We start from the raw sequence: 17727 nt of genomic DNA, 5'->3' as shown, positions 1-17727 counted from the left end.
CCTGGTCATTTAATGCTTGAACCATCCCTACAAAGAAGGTATTAACCCAATTTTTCTGATGCTGAAACTAAGGCTGAGAAAGGTAGATGTTGAGATCACAGAGTTTGGTACATTGGCACTGCCTGGATTTTAACCCAGATCTATCTGACCACAAGGTCTGTGGTTTATTCCACTGAAGAGAGGTCAGGGGGAAGGGAGGCTAAGAACCTTATCTACTCCCTCATTTAATCTTCACGACAAACGACAAGTTAGACCCATTGTACAGAAGGAGTAACCAAGGCTTCGAAATAAAAACTTGTCTTGTACAGACAGCTGGCCCTGGGCTTGGAATATAAATAGTCACTGGTATACAGGCACCAGAGACCAACACCCACAAGTTAACACCCACTCAGTCCACAGAAAGAAGCTTAATATTTTTTATAAGCATAGAAATAAAAACCAAACCAATACTGTGACGTTTGCTCTGTGACTTCCTGTATTTATTATGTGCTCATATGAAAGCATCTAAGCATTGTCAGGATAATGTTCTTCCTCATTGGAGGGCGTTATGAAGTTGCTTTTTTCCATTAGTTAAAAAAATTCCCTTGGAGAAAGGGAATGAAACTTTTTATAATTGATACATAATAATTGTACATATGTATGGAGCACATGTATTTTGATACATGCATACAATGCAAAGTATTTAGGATATCCATCACCTCAAACATTTATCATTTCTTTGTGTTGGGTACATTTCAGATCTTCTCTTCCAGCTATTTTGAAATATACAATAAATTATTGTTAACTATAATCGCCCTACTGTGCTATAAGAACTAGATCTTATTCCTTCTATCTCATTTATTTTTGTACCCATGAACCAACATCTCTTCATCCCTTGAATAAAACATTCTTTTTTTTTTTTTTTAAACAGAGTCTTGCTCTGTCACCCAGGTGCAGTGGCACAATCTTGGCTCACTGCAGCTTCCACCTCCCGGGTTCAAGCGATTCTCCTGCCTCAGCCTCCCAAGTAGCCTGGACTGCAGGGGCATGCCACCATGCCTGGCTAATTTTTGATTTTTGTATTTTTAGTAGAGACAGGGTTTCTCCATGTTGGCCAGGCTGGTCTTGAACTCCTGACCTCAGGTGATCCGCCTGCCTTGGCCTCCCAAGATGCTAGGATTACAGGTGTGAGCCACTGTGCCCGGCCTGAAACTTTCAAGATCTCAAGACACTGTACATTTAAAGTGCCCCAGTGTCTTCCTTTTCCACTTCCCATTCTTTCTCCTTATCTAACATGAAGAACATTATATTAAATCTGATTTTTAAGGATTTTTTGTCTGTTATGTGTTAAGGGTTTGTTTGGTACCCCAGTGGAAACATTCTGCATTGCAGACCAAAGTGTGCTTATTTCAGGGGCATGGGATCATTGCGTTCCTAGCCATTGTCACAAAATACATGGAGTCGTATTTAAAATGTAAAGTTGTAACATACGTATGTTTAAAATGGAAATACAAAGCAAAAAGATGGATGTATAATGTTATGTGTATTCAGTTCTCTGTACTTGGTAAATGTAACTGACTTGTCTGTCTATTACTGAACTATAGGTGCAAGGACACATCGGTTACTTTGCATCTGTAATCCACAAAGATTCTGGGCAGCTGTATTATCATAGCTTGGTTTAAATAAACTATGTAGTAACAATGAACAACAAGAACAAAAGAAATAATAGCTTGCCTGAGGTCACAGAGCCAGCAGATCTTATTGGTGGTGCGTCATTTATATGAGGAATGTGTATCTAGAAGATATTGTTTGGCGTTGGCTAAGGGTGGAATGAATCATGTATGTAATAGATTATGCAATTTACAGTGATGAGTGGATAGATTTACTTATGGGGTAGGTTATAATGTGGTGGGATGTGAATCTAGAACGTGCCTCCTAGGCAGTCATGCAGATTTTGCATTTGATAAGTCAGGTATGTCGTGGTTCATGTATCTAATAGCTCTTCATTTGAAGGCTGTCCACCTAGTAGCTCTTGGATATAACGGGTCATGGCTGTGGCATGGTGTGGTTGATCTTGGTTGATCATAGACCTTATTTAATTGAATCTAATATGTCATCTATAGAAAAATGTATCGTTATTTTTGTTGTCAATGAAATTCTGACATGACATTGATCACATTCCCCTTTAAGCAATGTGGAACTGTGCCTCAAAGTGGAAGAGGCCATGTATTGCTGGGTTGTGTAGGGAGTAGCTGTGCCTGTGGCCTGCCATAGGTGTCAGGCAGGTGGCAGAGGCCTGGGCTTGGCCCCTGAGGGCTCTTCCTGGAGCTGCCCTCCACATCTCTTCTGTGTTTGCCCCTTAGTCAGATCTTCCGTTTCTGCCCACCTCTGCACTGCCCCCAAGGCCGGTGGAGCCAGATCAGATATTCCTGGAGTAGGCATGGGAGGAACCCACCGGTATTTGGTCTGTTTCAGCCCCTTATCAAATCTCAAAGTGTGGGTTGCAGGGGGCTGCCTCTTGCTCCCTCCCTCAGAGTCTCGTCCTGGCCAACAGAAAACTGAGCCAGGATCATCTTTCCATGTTACAGAGGGAGAAACTGAAGCCCTGAGAAGAGACGATGTAAATAAAGTTATTGGAATAGTGACTGAGCTAGTTCCTAAACCCAGGTCTCCTGACACCAAATCTAGCCTCTCTTGTCCTCCACAACAGTTGCTCCCTCTCCCCTTTCCCTGCAGGCAATAGCACTCCCCATTCATCTCAGCTTCAGAGGTCAGATCAAGTGGGCAGAATAAAGCTACTAAGCAGGGCAGAGAAAGGGCTTCTAGCAGTGGGAAGAACATGGAGATGCCTCCTCATACCACTCAAACACACATGCCCTGACTCCCAATTTTCTCACTCATTAATTCGCCCACACATTCACTCATTCACTCACTCATTAATTCACTCACCCATTCACTCATTAATTCACCCACCCATTCACTCATTAATTCACCCACCCATTTGCTCACTTACTCAGTAATTTACCCTCTCATTCGTACATTCACTCACTCAATTCATGCATTCACTCAACTCACTCATTAATTTACCCTGTCTCTAAGTCACTCACTCCTAATTCACCCACTCATCAGTTCCCCCACACACTCACTCATTAATTGGTGCTCCCACTGATTCGCCCACTCTTGCTCACAGGTGTCACCGAGTCCCTCCAACCTGCCCTTCCAGCCAGCGGCGGACAGGCTCCCAGGCCTCCCAAGTCTCAGGCTTTCCTTCCTCTGCCCTCACTCTCTGCCTTCTACATCAAGACTTTACTTTCCCAGATTGAGTGGCAGCCCTTGAAAATGTCTGCACAGAAAGCAATGAGGGCTGGAGGGAGTGAGAAGAACAGACACCATGAGCTTCAGACAGCCAGGACCAGCTGTGTAATTTTCAGGGCCCCATCCAAAACAAAAATGCACAATCCCTTGTTCAAAAGTCATGATGAATTTTAAAACAACCACAACAGAGCACTGAACCAGGCACCAGAACTTTCTAAGGGTTGGGCTGCCTGTGACTGCACTGGCAATACCCCCACAAAGCCCACTCTGAAGGTAGGAGATGGGTGGAGAGAAACAGGGGGATGGAAAGGGGGATACAAAACAGGGAGAGGAAGGAGGAAGAGGATGGATGTCTACCAGGCCCCACTTGGTGCTTGATTTATGCCATCTCATTTCCTTCTCAAACCACATTTTGAGGTTGATTGTACATTTTACAGGGAAGGAAACTGAGGCTCAGAGAGGAGAATCATTTACCCAAGTTCCCAGTTTGTAGATGGTAGGCGCCTGAATGTAAATCCAGGTCTCTGCCTGCTGTGGGAGGGGGTGGGGGTAAGGGAAACAGGAGAATGTGACGGGAAAATCCGAGATGGAGCCAGCCTGGGCCAGAAACACTGGGAGCTGTGGGAGCTGGTGAGGGGCAGGGTGGGATCATAGGGAGCAGTGGCGGGGAATTGGAGGTGAATCTGGCCCTCCCAAACTTCCAGTCCATTCCGCTCCCAGGGGAACCAGGAAACTGCGGGGGAACTGGAAGGGAGCTCCCAGAACAAGGATCCAGAAGATTGGCATCTGGGGCCTGGGATTTAGGTTTCTAAATCATGGGCCATGGAGCAGCCTTATCTCTGCAAAAGCATTGATGGTAGAAGTCAATGATTTGGGAAGTTATTGAATTAGGGGATCTCAGAGGTAGGCTGTCAGTGCCTGATCGTATCAGTTAGAATGCCTGACTTGGGGTGACAATGGCTTGGAGGGGTGGGTGAGTCAAGGGTCAAATGAGTGCCCGTGAGTCATGATTCTTGCCTTGTACAATTGATAACTGAACATCGGTGAGTTAGGGCCCCAGCAGTTGTAATTAGCACCCCGGGTGTCAGCCAGAAACCAACAAACAGCCAAATCCCTGCAGCCCCGCCCAGCCTATCCACTGGCGGGGGACCGATTAACCATTAACCCCCACCCCTCCCCAGCAGAGCCTCCACCCCTTCACAGAGGCTAGGCCGAGACTCCCAGCAGATCTTCCCAGAGGACGGTTTGAAAGGAAGGCAGAGAGGGCACTGGGAGGAGGCAGTGGGAGGGCGGAGGGCGGGGGCCTTCAGGGTGGGCGCCCAGGGCAGGGCAGGTGGCCGCGGCGTGGAGGCAGGGAGAATGCGACTCTCCAAAACCCTCGTCGACATGGACATGGCCGACTACAGTGCTGCACTGGACCCAGCCTACACCACCCTGGAATTTGAGAATGTGCAGGTGTTGACGATGGGCAATGGTAGGTGGGGGCAGGTGTGCCCCGGTGTGCCAGTGGGGGCAGGTGTGCCTGGGTCCAGGAGCAGATCTTTGGCACTCAACTTTGGGGTGGGAGGAGAATGATAGAAAATGGTAGGTTGGGCCTACAGGCCAGCACAGGTGTTGCCAATGAAGCCCATGTGCCCCAGGTACAGTGATCACAGGCATTCCGGGTGAAGGGAGGCCTGCAAGGGCCAATTTCCAGCCAAAGTCGATCCCGGCTATTCCTCCCAGGCCCTTCCAGTCCTCACTGCCTCACAATGGCTCTGCTTGGCGCTTGGCATAGTGACGTGATGGTGAGCTCCCCCTTGGTGCCCAGCTCCAGCGATTCAGCCCAGCACGGCCCCTTTGTGAACCCCTTGGGCCTAGGTTCAGAGACGGCAAGGGATGTTGTATCCCTGGAGATGGTGGTTGGAGACATAACTGCATTTCTCGATGTCTTTGGGACTTTCCTAGGGAAATTGGCACTTAGGGAAAATGGAGCTCTCAGGGAAGTTTTGCTAACTACGAAGCCAACTCAGCACTGTGTGTGTGGTGTGTGCGTTCATATGTGATCGTGAATTTCCATGTAGGTTGTATGGGTGGGGTGATGCCTTTAGGAACCCATTTGCATATGGGTGTTCATTTGTCTCTGTGTGTGAGTTCTGGGTCTATTTTCCTTTGTATTCATTAAGTGGGTCTGTATTTGTGTCTTAGGAGGTGCCCGTGTTGATCTTGCTTATGTATGTAAGTGACTATGTGTGTGTACGTGTGTCTGTGGATGTTTGTACATGTGTGCTGTGTGTGCGGGTCATAGAGCACATGTGTTTGTGCATGTGGACCTGTTGGAGTGCCCTGTTCTTCCTGCATCTTTATCCTGTATGGGCGTTTTGTCGTGTGCCCATATTTGTACCTGCTGTGTATATATGCAGTCCCCTGTACTGCGGGCGGGGGTCAGCGGTCTCTGGTGTGCACGATTGCACAGACCCAAGTGCAGGACTCTGTTGTTGCCACTCTCCAAGTGAGATTCACATCAGCAACATGTCCGTTTGTCTCTGAGCAGATTCTGTTGCCGGTGTGTCTCTCCAGATTGAGGCATCCCCTCCGACATCACTGGAGCATATCTGGAGGGGTGGACAGCTCTCCACAGGGAGGTAGGGGGGAAGAGCAGGCCTGGAAACCCCTCCTGGAGGGAAGAGCCCCATCGGTCCCAGGCCAGCTTCAGAGGAGAGGGGGCAGGCAGCTGGCTGAGGTCAGCCTGCCACCCTGCTTCCTTCTGTGTCTTGGAGCCACTCAGCCAGTATCAGGCTGCAGCTCCAGCTGAGGTCTGGAATCTTGTGGTCAGCTCAGCTAGAGCGAGGAGGCAGCTGCTGGGCACTGCCTGTTGTCAGCTCAGCAGGTGCTTGCCTGCCCCTGCCATCCAGTCACTGTGTGACCTTGGGCATGTCACCTCCCCTCTCCTGGCTTCTGTGTCTTCTACAAAACGGGCTTCATTCCCCCAGGCCTGCTGGCTGGCTGGCTTTTAGGTCTGTCTGAGGACCATGCGAGGAGCACAAGGCAAAAACACACCAGAGATAGCAAACAAGTTGCTGCTGCACTAGGTGGAGTGTTGTGTGGCCCCACGAGGACCACTGCCCTGCCCTGGGCTGCTCCCTGCCCCCATCACTTTTTCCAAGCCCAGGAACTGTGTGCTCCTGAGGCAGAGGCCAAGCCCCTGAACTGGGAGTCCCAAAGACAAGACCATCTCCAGCTCTGGAACCAGAAAGATCTGGGCTCAAATCCGGCACAGATCCTTCCAACCTGTGTGAATGTGGCAAGGCAATTTCCTCTCTGAGCCTCAGTTTCCTCATCTATAAAATGGGAATAAATGATAGTGTCTGCTTCCCAGGGCTGGCCAGAGGATAAATAAGATAAGGTGCCTGGGTGCTTAGCCCTGGTAAAGGGCCTGGCCCCAACATGGGTCATCTCAAGGGCTCTGAGCATCTGTAAGCAGGGTCCCCACATTCCTCACTGGAGTCGGAAGGGGTCTGCGTTGGGGTTATGTGAAGTTGTCCTCTGAAGTGTGTTGAGAACATCCTGGGCTGGTGGCTCAAAGGCTCCAAGGATATTCCCCCCACCCCACTCCCCACCCAATGGAGCAACAGCCCTGGGGACTCCTTGTTCATTAGAGGCCCCAGCAGACACCTCAACACGTGCGGCACTGGCTGCAGTAGCCCAGCAAGCCTGGACCATAAACCTATGGCTCTGCTTCACAGCAAGCAGTGCGATGACACCAGGAAGCCACTTGTCCCCTCTAAGCCTCAGTGTCCTCACCTGCGGAATGGAGGTGCTCGGCTGACCGCAGAGGGGAGATGATGGAGCTGACAGCCCCCAGCTCATCCTGCCCCAGAGGTGGGAGCTACTTCCCCAGCCTCCTGCTGAATGGCCAGGAACTGTGGGGTCAGCTCTCCCCGGGGGTCGGGGGAGGAGAGACCGAGGGAGAAAGGGCACCCACGTGGCTTAACAATTATCCCCATCTCCGGGAATAATTCACCAAGTGGAGGGGGCCACACTTCTGGGGACACCTGGGAGTCTGCGGTGGCAGAAATGAGATGCGGCAGTGTCTGCTTGTGCAAGGAGCCTGGAAGTCCTCTGCTCCGAGAGTTTTCCTATGCAGCAAAGTTTTTATTTCATGAACACTGATATAGTGCTCACTATGTGCCAAGCACTTCACATACACATATGAGAATTCACCGAATCCCCATAACAAACCTAGGGGAATATCACCTTCCCCATTTTACAAGTGAGGAAACAAAAGCATGGAGAAGTAAACGAACACAACCAATGTCACACGGCTAAAAAGTGGGCAAGCTGGGATTGAACCCTGGGCAGAAGGACTTCAGAGGCTGTGCTGTTACCTACAATGCATGGCCCTCTCCGGGTCTTAACTGGATGCCCCTGAGGAATCCGAGGTCGGATTCAGGATTTCTATGAATACGCATGTGTGTGTGTGTATGTTCGTGCATGTGAGCATGTATGTGTGGACTGTGTGTATGTGTATGTATATGAGTGGACTGTATATGTGCACACATTTGTATATGTGTGTGTTGATGTGTTTGTGTGCATGTGTGTGGACTGTGTGCAAGTGTGTGCAATGTGTGTGGACTGTGTGTGTGCGTGTGTGTATGTGTGTGCACACGTGTGTGCATGTGTGTGGAGTGTGTGTGCTTATGTGTGAACTCTGTATGTTCATGTGTGTACTGTGTGTATGTGTACACACGTGTGCATATATGTGTGTGTTTGTCGATGTGTATGTGTGCGTGTGTGTGAATTGTGTGTGTGTTTATGTGTGGTGTGTGTGCGTGTGTGTGGACTGTGTGGTGTGTGTGGTGCATGTGTGTGTGTGTGTGTGGTGTGTGTGCGTGTATGTGGACTGTGTGGTGTGTGTGGACTGTGGTGTGTGTGGTGCATGTGTGCTTGTGTGTGGTGTGTGCGTGTGTGTGGACTGTGTGATGCGTGTGCATGTGTGTGGGGACTGTGTGGTGTGTGGGTGCATGCTTGTGTGTGGCGGGTGTGCGTGTGTGTGGACTGTGTGGCACACACGCTTGCATGTGTGGTGTGTGTGCGTGTATGTGGACTGTGTGGTGTGTGTGGACTGTGGTGTGTGTGGTGCATGTGTGCTTGTGTGTGGTGTGTGCGTGTGTGTGGACTGTGTGGTGCGTGTGTGTGTGCTTGTGTGTGGACTGTGTGGTGTGTGTGGACTGTGGTGTGTGTGCGTGTGTGGACTGTGTGATGCGTGTGCATGTGTGTGGGGACTGTGTGGTGTGTGGGTGCATGCTTGTGTGTGGCGGGTGTGCGTGTGTGTGGACTGTGTGGCACACACGCTTGCATTTACCCCGGGGCTGACCCACTGCATTTGTCATCTTCTTCAAAGGGGTCTATCTTTGCTGAAAGATTTGCTGACAAAAAAAAGGGGGTTCAGCTGCTGCTATGTTTTTGAATTTGGAAACAATCAGACCAAACTGCTCCCTTTTATGGTTAGAGAAAGTGAGGCCCAGAAGAAATTGAAGCAAGGAAAAGGAAGTTGCCCAAGTTTACAGGCAAGTTAGTGGCAGCATCAGCACTAGTGCCCAGGACTCCTGGCACCAAGCCCGAGGTCCTCTTTCCACCTGCCTCTACGGCCCCCCTCACATTTGTGTAGATGCAGTAGCTTTTGCCTGTGGGATGGGAGGGATGGGAGATGTGTCCAGACCCTCCTAGGAGGCCTCATGAGTGTGACTGTTCTCAACCCAAGTCTTTCTCGTTCCTCAGAGAATTTGCAGGCCCCCTGGGCACGCAAGCTGAGATCCACCCAGCCCTGGTCCCTTGGTAAGAACTGAGGGACAGGACCTGGTTCTGGGGAGAATGCAGGGAATGTTTCTCCCTTCCGCAGCCCCTTCCCCAGTTAGGAGGCAGACTCCCACCCAAGAAGATGGCCAGGTTTTCATGCCTTCCTAGAGAAAGCTGGGGCTCGTGGCCTCCACCACAGGGAGACGCAGACCCTCAGAAACAACTCTGTGAAGTCACAACCAGCCCCAGTTTACAGATGTGAAACTGAAGCTCCAAAAAGTCAGGAGGTCACTGAGTGGGGAGGTGATGGATGGGAACAACCCCCAGATCTGGCTGAGGCCGAAGCCCTGGAGAGATCCCCGCAAGGCTCCCTTAGATGTCTGACTTTCTGTTCTTCCTGAAGCCTCACTCCCTTCTCTCCTGGCACAGACACGTCCCCTTCAGAAGGCACCAACCTCAACGCGCCCAACAGCCTGGGTGTCAGCGCCCTGTGTGCCATCTGCGGGGACCGGGCCACAGGCAAACACTACGGCGCCTCGAGCTGTGACGGCTGCAAGGGCTTCTTCCGGAGGAGCGTGCGGAAGAACCACATGTACTCCTGCAGGTGAGGAGCCTCAATTTCTTCAGCTGGGAAATGGGCACACTTGGGCTCATGGCCCCAAGGTCTGTCTTCTCCCTGAGTGAGTGGGTCCCAGAGACAGCTGCCCTTCAGGGCCTTCAAGGCTCTTCTGGTTTTGTAGGCTTTGTGAATCCAAGAAGAGCATCTATTCTAGGAACCACATTTACTGATCATCAAGCTACTGGCTGCTGTTTTTTGAGCTCTTATCATATGCCAGGCACCATACTAAGTCTTTGTGTGTATTTAACCATCCCCTTGAGCCCATTGTTCTTTTTCCCATTCCATGAGGCCTCTTCTGAAGCCTCAGTAGATGAGCCCGTCTTCCAGTCTGGTGCTTTTTTTGGGACAAATAGGAGATTGACCCCAGGCCATTCCACCTACCCCAAGGGCTTCCACCAACCCCCAAAGTCTTCCCAAGGCCTTGGAGAGCCCTCTTTCAAAAGCATCTCCTGTTCTGGGTAACGACAACAATAAAATCATAGCAGCTGTCAATTGTGAGCACTTGTCATGTACAAAGACTGTGCCCCATTGGTGCATGACTTCATTTCACCTGTCAACTCCCCTGTGAGATGGTTACTATTGTTATTCCCATTTTATAGAGGAGGAAACTGTGGCTTGGAGGGGTAGGCATTTGCCCAAGGTCAACCAGCTTGAATCACTGGCAGAGCCAGGGTTAACACTCACGGCCCCACCCATCACTGCGGTGTGGCACTGCCTCTACTTCCTATCCCTCTCCAGAGAGAGGCTTATGTGAACCAAGTATTAACTCTGAGCCATAACCAGGAGCCTGCTATGGGTTCTGAGCTTTTATAGGATGCGGTGGAAATAGCAGGGCTCTGGTACTCGAGAGGTCGAGGTTCCCAACTCAGCTCTAACACCAACCAGCAGAGTGACCCAGGACCACATGTTGCCTCTCTGAGCCTCAGTTTCCCCATGTTTAGCAAGACAGGACTGGGCTCTTAGAGAGTTCATAGCACTTCTCCAGCTCCTGGTGGGTTCAAGAGAGAAGTCCTGGGATGAAGAGATGAGAGCACTGAGGTTGGGGGGCCAACTGGATAGCCAGGGCCCTAGTTCTGTCCTAAGAGGAGGAAGTTGTGTCTTCTCCATCCAACCATCCAAAGCCCTCCCCAGATTTAGCCGGCAGTGCGTGGTGGACAAAGACAAGAGGAACCAGTGCCGCTACTGCAGGCTCAAGAAATGCTTCCGGGCTGGCATGAAGAAGGAAGGTGAGCCTCGGCCCTCCCCGCCCCACCACCACTGCCCCACCTGCACCCACAGCTCCCCGACAGTCATTTACAACTGTAGCCACACTTTATGACTCAGTGGCAGGCCCCAGGGGGACTGGCTAATGGCTGAGAAGAGGGAGGGCCTGGAAATCTGACCATAGGGAGCGGCTGGGCTTGGTCTTGAGAAAGATTCAGAGAGATAAGCTCCCACTCTTGGCTCCTCAGGCTCCCAGCAACCACCACCCCTGCCTGCCTGTCTGCGCCACCACAAAGCAGCCACGTTGGGGGTGTGTGTGTGTCTGTGTGTGTGTGTGTGTTTAATATAATATTTCGAACATTAGGACAAGCATAGAGAATGACATTGCAAACATCTGAGTTCTCACTACCCCAACTTTACAAAGGGGACAGCCAGGGGAGCCCGATGCCTGAGATTCCAGTCCCAGGGACAAATGCCCCAGTTCCCTTAGTATTCGTTCGTGGGTATCAGGTGATCTCCAAAGTCTTCACATTCTAGAAAATGGGAACAAGACCCCAGACCCATGCTGGACAAAGGAGGAGAAGACCAGAGCACATTTATTAAGGTCTTGCCAGGCCTCCTGCTACCAGCAGGGATCAGTCACTGGGCTGGGCTTTTTCCACACTTCAATGGGTTGGGTTCGTTTCATTTTCATAACAACCCTATATGGGAAAATGTCGTGAAAATGAAATGAGCCCAGCCCATTGAACCTATTACAATTCCTCCCTTTTTGTGGATGGAGGAACTGAGGCCCACAATGGTTAAGCAACTTGCCTAGGGCCCCACAACTGATCTTTGGAAGATCTGAGGTCCCACCCACAACTGATCCTTGGAAGATCTGAGGTCCCAGAGCTTCTGCTGTTTGGACCACACTTCAGCACTGTCTATTATTTTATGCTCTCCAGATACCAGGGACATTTAAAATTGTTTTTAGCCCAAGCAAGGGAAGCAAAAATCTTTTAACTGCTTTAAAGTAACTTGAGGCCAGGCGCAGTGGCTCACGCCAGTAATCCCAGCACTTTGGGAGGCCGAGGCGGGCAAATCATTTGAGGTCAAGAGTTTGAGACCATCCTGACCAACATGGTAAAACCCCGTCTCTACTAAAAACACAAAAAAATTAGCTGGGCTTGGTGGTGCATGCCTGTAGTCCCAGCTACTGGGGAGGCTGAGGCAGGAGACTCATTTGAACCCAGGAGGAGGCGGTTGCAGTGAGCCGAGATCATGCCACTGCACTCCAGACTGGGCAAGACAGCGAGACTCTCTCTCAAAAAATAAAAAAGTAACTTGAGCTCATTTTCGAATCTCTTCATTTCCTGCTCCTCTAAACTCAACCTTTCCCAGCTCTGCGACTAGTCCCAGACTTTCCCTTCTAGCCCACAGTTGTGCCGTAACAGCCAAACCTTGGTCTAGTCCTGCTAGTTTAGTAGAAACACCCCTGACCCCCATCACCCCAGCACACCCCAGCTTGCTCTGGGGCCCACTGAGAAGGAGGGGAGGGGAGGCTTTGGTAGACGCTCTTTCCCCTGTATCTGCTCCTGGCCCCCTGTTTTCTCTGCCCCCTCCCTTGGAAATATCTTCTATGTCTCATCCTTATGGGACCTTAGTCTGAGCTCATGAGCTGTCTTGGAAAATCTGGGCTCGCTGATCCCGATGCAGGAGTGGGTGGTCCCCAAGGCCTGCTCTGAACGCTGCAATTCTAACATCCAGACATCGGTGGTTCTCCAAGGGCAAGAGGGGCTTTTTCAAGCTGCAAATACTCCCTCCCTCCTCTCCCAAACCCAGTTTTCAATGGGGTTGAGCCTGTCTCATCCACTTCAACTTCCATTTTGTGGACTGAGAAAGGTTATGAATGGGAACCTGATGCACGTGCGAACAGTTGGAGGCAAGAAAAAGATTGAGAACTACAGTCTAAGGTTCCAACATTTCTGTGATTGTATTAGTCAGTGATTCCGCTATCCCAAAAGCCTAAGATTTTAGGCACTCTGATTGCTCATAGGTGTCATCCAGAGGGCACTGTGTTTGAGAGAACGGCTCTCTCACAGTGAAAGTTCAGGTCTGTGACAGGCAGATGGGAGAGAGGTTGGCAGCCCTCCTGAGTGGACGGCTACCCACCTCCACTGCATGTGGCCTGGTCCTGCGTGTGGTCAGTTGTTATAAATGTGTTTTATTAGACATCCAGAGTCATTTTCTCTTGTGTAATTTAGGGACATTTCTCTGTCTTCTGGGCTCTAGTTTTCCCATCTATAAAATGAGGACATTGGATAATGAACCCTTCAGCCCTATGAGTCTCACTCCTCACTCCCTGACCTACCTGCACAAGTCACACTGCCCACTAGGATGGGTGTGTTTGTTCCCTGGTCCCCTCTTTTTTTTTTTTTTTTAGATGGAATTTCGCTCTTGTTGCCCAGGCTAGAGTGCAATGGCACGATCTCGGCTCACTGCAATCTCCACCTCCTGGGTTCGAGTGATTCTCCTGCCTCAGCCTCCCAAGTAGCTGGGATTACAGGCGTGTGCCACCACACCTGGCTAATTTCGTATTTTTAGTAGAGATGGGGTTTCACCATATTGGCCAGGCTGGTCTCGAAGCCCTGACCTCAGGTGATCTGCCTCAGCCTCCTAAAGTGCTGGGATTACAGATGTGAGCCACTGCGCCCAGCCCCTGGCCCTCTCTTGAGCTGCTGCAAAGCCAGCAAACCCCTTACTAGGCTCCTGGAAGGGGGATGAGAGCCCCAGACCATTCAGCCTTAGCTCAGCCTTGAAAATAGCTGCTTGCTTCCTGGCCCAGGAAAACGGACATGCTGCCTGGAGGATAGGAGAGTTGGCTGGTGGCAAGTGAGCGTGGATTAGTCGATGCTAGTGCTTGTTTACATGCCTGGGTTACCTGGAAGATCATGACACATGCAGTCACTTGGTTGTTTTGAGAACGGGCCAGAGTGACAAAGTGTTCAGTTGCTACTGGGGTCAAGCCATAGGAAATGAGGGTATTCCTAGCTGTGCCTGTCTTCTAGGCCCCACTACCCCTCCTCAGCCTGCTGGGAAGCTCCCAAAGCCAAAAGAAGCTCTCAGTGGAAGTCTCACTGGCCAGGAGAGTTGGGACAAGCTTTTATTTCTTTTTCTGGATGACCTTAGGAAAATTTGAAGACTGAAACCCTAAAATAGTCCCTGAGAACCAGAAACTGTGAGCTGGAGAGGTAGGATTTCGAGACCAGCTGAGTCTATAAGAGGTCATCAAATCTACCTGCTCCCCACTTTACGGAAGAGGACACTGAGGCTAGAGAGGTGATGTGATGGGTCAGGGGTGGAGTCAGGTCTAGAACTCAGGCTCCCCAGAGCTGAGCAGACACCAAGCTTCCTGGAGTGAAACTTGCAGTGATCAGTTTGGGAGGCACATTTCTTGATCTAGATGGCTGAAACTTTCTCTCGACCACAGAGAGGGGCTTCAGGTCTCATGGGCCTATAAGTCTCCGCCACAGCATAGTCCACCGTGGCTGGAAGGGGCTCCCTGGAGGGATAAAGAATCCAGGGAGAACCCTGGGGGTCAATGGGCCAACAGCAGGCCAAGAATTCTTTCCTGTAACCCAAAGCCAGGGAGACAGACACCTGCCTGGGCCTCAGCTGTCAGGCCCAGGACAAATATCTGGCTCCTGGCATCAAAAACCCAGCCCAGAAAGCGGACCCAGGATTGCAGGAGGTGAGCGTAGGTGATGGGCCAGGGGCCATCTGATGGGACCTTCCTCGGAAGCCCCTGCCCTGCTCCCCACAGCCCCCTACCCAGGAGTTCTCTGGGAAGACAGGCTCATCACCTCTCCGCCTCTGCCCGGGTCAGTTAATATTCAATAGAAGTTACATTAGGTCCCCGACCCTGCTAATACTGAGCAAACATTTGGAAAACATCATTCCGTGACTGAGCTCGCGCCGGGCACTGATAACGCCCGCCTAACCTTGAGGAGCCCTATCCGCAGCTGCTGACAGCAGCCCTTTCATTCCGCCCGCCGGCCACTCGGCGCCCTGGTGGGTGGGTGTGGGTGCTGGCAGGAGGCTGCCATGGGAGGGGTGTGGGCGGGTGGGGCGGACGGCCCGGGCAGGGAAGCCATGCTCTGAGCTGGCCCCGTCCACGTGGTGGGTCTGAGAGGAGGTTGCTTGCCTCCGGACTTCTGTTCTATCCACTGACTCCCCGGCTCAGTGCAACGGATTTGACTTTTATTCTCTGATTTTAACAATGTGTCAACATCAAGAGAAAGTTGAATAGCTGGGGTGTCAATGTTCCCTGGAGAAATAGGGTTCTTATAAGAATTAGAGTTTATGACCAGGTGTGGTGCCTTGCACCTGTAATGCCAGTATTTTGTGAGGCTGAGTGGATCACTTAAAGCCAGGTTTTCGAGACCAGCCTGGGCAACCTAATGAGACCCCGTCTCTCAAAAAAAAAAAAAAAAAAAATCAGCCAGGCATGGTGGCACATGCCTATAATCCCAGCTATTCGGGAGGCTGAGGCAGGAGGATCGCTTGAGCCCAGGAGGTTGAGGCTGCAGTGAGCTATGATTGTGCCACTGCACTGCAGCCTTGGCAACAGCATGAGACCCCATCTCGAAAAAAAAAGGAAAAGAATTAGAGCTTGTCTCCTCCAATGCCTTCTTTCTCTCACTGCACAAATATTTATTGAGTACCTACTGCAAACCAGGCTCTGTTCTGGTGGCTGGGACTACCGGAGTGAACTAGAGGAATGGAGTTTTGGCCTTCTGAAGCTTTCCTTCTCAGAGAGAGACAGATAGTAAAGGAAGTAACAAATAATTCTACAGTAAGTGCCTTGAAGAAAAATAAAGCATGTGGGGCAGGGCCAGGGTGGGGGTCACGCTGTGTTAGACAGGGTGGCTGGAGAGGGTGTCTGAAAGGCGATATTTGTGCAGAGGCAGGAGTGAAATGAAGATGCTGCTGCACTGTGCGGGACAAGGAACCCCAGGCAGTGACCACAGCAGCCCACAAGTGTGCGGATGCATCCAGGTGGGGAGGCGGGTTTTCGCGGACAGAGTGGGTACGGGGAAGCCGGTAAAAGGTGCGATCTGAGAGGAGAGGAAGGGCCTTGGGGACTTGTGAGGTTGGAAGGCACTGGTTTTGAGCAGCAGCGGACATGACTTGAACGGATCCCTCTGTCTCTGAGAGGAACACAGACTGCAGGCGCAAGGCAGAAGCAGAGCCCAGGAGGAGGCTGGTCTAACCTAGGAGAGACAGCGGGCCTGGGAGCAGGGAGGGAGCAGCGGGTCTGTTTGTCAGGATCACGACAGCACTGAGGTGTGAGGGGAAGCCGAGGAAGGTGGCCAGGCTTGATGCCAGTCCCTGAGACAAGAAAGAGTGCAGGGAGCCGGCTGGCAGGGAAATGCCTACGGGTAGGGAAACAGCCCCAGAGAGAGACTGCGATTGCCACCGGCACACAGAGTGGCAGGTTCCAGACAGGAAGCCGGGTCTCGTGCAGCTTCATCCTCCCTCCTTTCCGAATCAGCCAAGCCTCATTCCACAGTGAGGCCTCTTGGACTCCAAGGGCTATCCCATCCACTGTCGGGATGGTGGAAGGATCATCTTCTGTCTCAGGCCAGGACTGACCCAGAAAGGGTTGGGCAGTGGAGCCTGGGGCCCCGATCCCTCAGTGCCTGGAGCAGAGCAGCAGTGGGAGGGAGGGAGACAGCGCCTGGCCTTGCTGACGCTGAGGTTAGTCTGGAGTACATGCGGCTCCTGCTGATGGACAAAACCATCAAGGCAGTTGGAGCCCCCAGATTCCCTTGTTCAGGAATCCCCAGGCCATCTCCGTGTCACCCAGAGTGATTTGTTTTGCTTGCTTTACTCACTTTCATTTGGAAAGAAAGGGACCCTTTTGTAGACCAGAGCTTGAACATCTTTAATCTAGTCAGATCCCCTCCTCAATGCTCAAGACCCATTTTAAGCCCGTAGCCGAGTCTTCACTGTCTTGCATGCCCCTGGTGATGGGTGGATCACTCCTATGGCCTCTCCATTATGATGGGGGCAGTTCTGATATGTGGAAAGTTCTTCCACCAGCTGAGTTAGAGGCCATCTCCCCTCATTTTACATGCTGATGTGGGCCTGTTCTCTGGACGCCTCCCACCTCCTGCTCCCACTCCTCATCAGTCACAGACACCCCCACCCCCTCACTCCATCCCTGCTCTCCCTCCTCACTACTCTGTGCCTCCTCACAGCCGTCCAAAATGAGCGGGACCGGATCAGCACTCGAAGGTCAAGCTATGAGGACAGCAGCCTGCCCTCCATCAACGCGCTCCTGCAGGCGGAGGTCCTGTCCCGACAGGTACCCGGGTGATCCTGCCACCCACCCAGGGATCCCCCACACTACAGAGGAGCTCACCTCCTCCACCTCCCTTCTCCCCAGCCAGCCCTGGAGCAGCTGATGGGAGGGGCCTCAGATATTACAGAAGGGACACTGAGTCCAGTGTCACATGGCCCAGTTAGCAGCAAGGGCAGAAATTGAACCTGGTGCCCTGGGGTACTTTCTGATTCATCCTACTGCCTGCATCCCACAAGCCAAGCAGAGTCTTCGCCTTCACTGAGGGCCTGCAATCAGCTCAGCCCCGAGAGAACAGAACAGTGGCTCAGTGGACAGAGGTGGCAAAGTGGGGTCCAGCCCATCCCTTGCTGAGTGACCTTGGGCAAGTCACAGCACCTCCCTGAGCCATGGTTGCCTCATTGTCAGAAAAGGATGATGATTTTTTGCCCTGCTTCTCTTCTAAGGCCGACAGACTCCTTGGGGCTCTAAAGCTGGTAGAGGAGGAGGC

General features: G+C 51.5%; 1 protein-coding gene across 5 annotated transcripts in view; it reads left to right on the top strand.

The window, feature by feature from the left end:
- The window catches only part of HNF4A (hepatocyte nuclear factor 4 alpha), a 79873-nt gene that overhangs the window by 42040 nt on the left and 20106 nt on the right, over positions 1-17727 (top strand). For 2 of the 5 annotated variants that reach the window (XM_032142062.2, XM_032142060.3), the window contains exons 1-4: positions 4520-4768; positions 9502-9676; positions 10823-10917; positions 17137-17243. In XM_032142062.2, coding sequence (XP_031997953.1) covers positions 4654-4768; positions 9502-9676; positions 10823-10917; positions 17137-17243 — 492 coding nt within the window. In that variant the 5' untranslated portion in view covers positions 4520-4653. Of the gene's footprint in view, positions 1-4519; positions 4783-5827; positions 5919-9501; positions 9677-10822; positions 10918-17136; positions 17244-17727 lie in introns of those variants that run through there. The other 3 variants (XM_032142061.2, XM_032142059.2, XM_032142064.2) reach the window with 3 other exon arrangements.

The sequence above is a fragment of the Hylobates moloch genome, unplaced genomic scaffold, assembly GCF_009828535.3.
Source record: "Hylobates moloch isolate HMO894 unplaced genomic scaffold, HMol_V3 SCAFFOLD_21, whole genome shotgun sequence".
Lineage (NCBI taxonomy): Eukaryota > Metazoa > Chordata > Mammalia > Primates > Hylobatidae > Hylobates > Hylobates moloch.
Note: the sequence above shows the minus strand (reverse complement) of the source record. Positions and strands in the feature narration are given on the sequence as shown.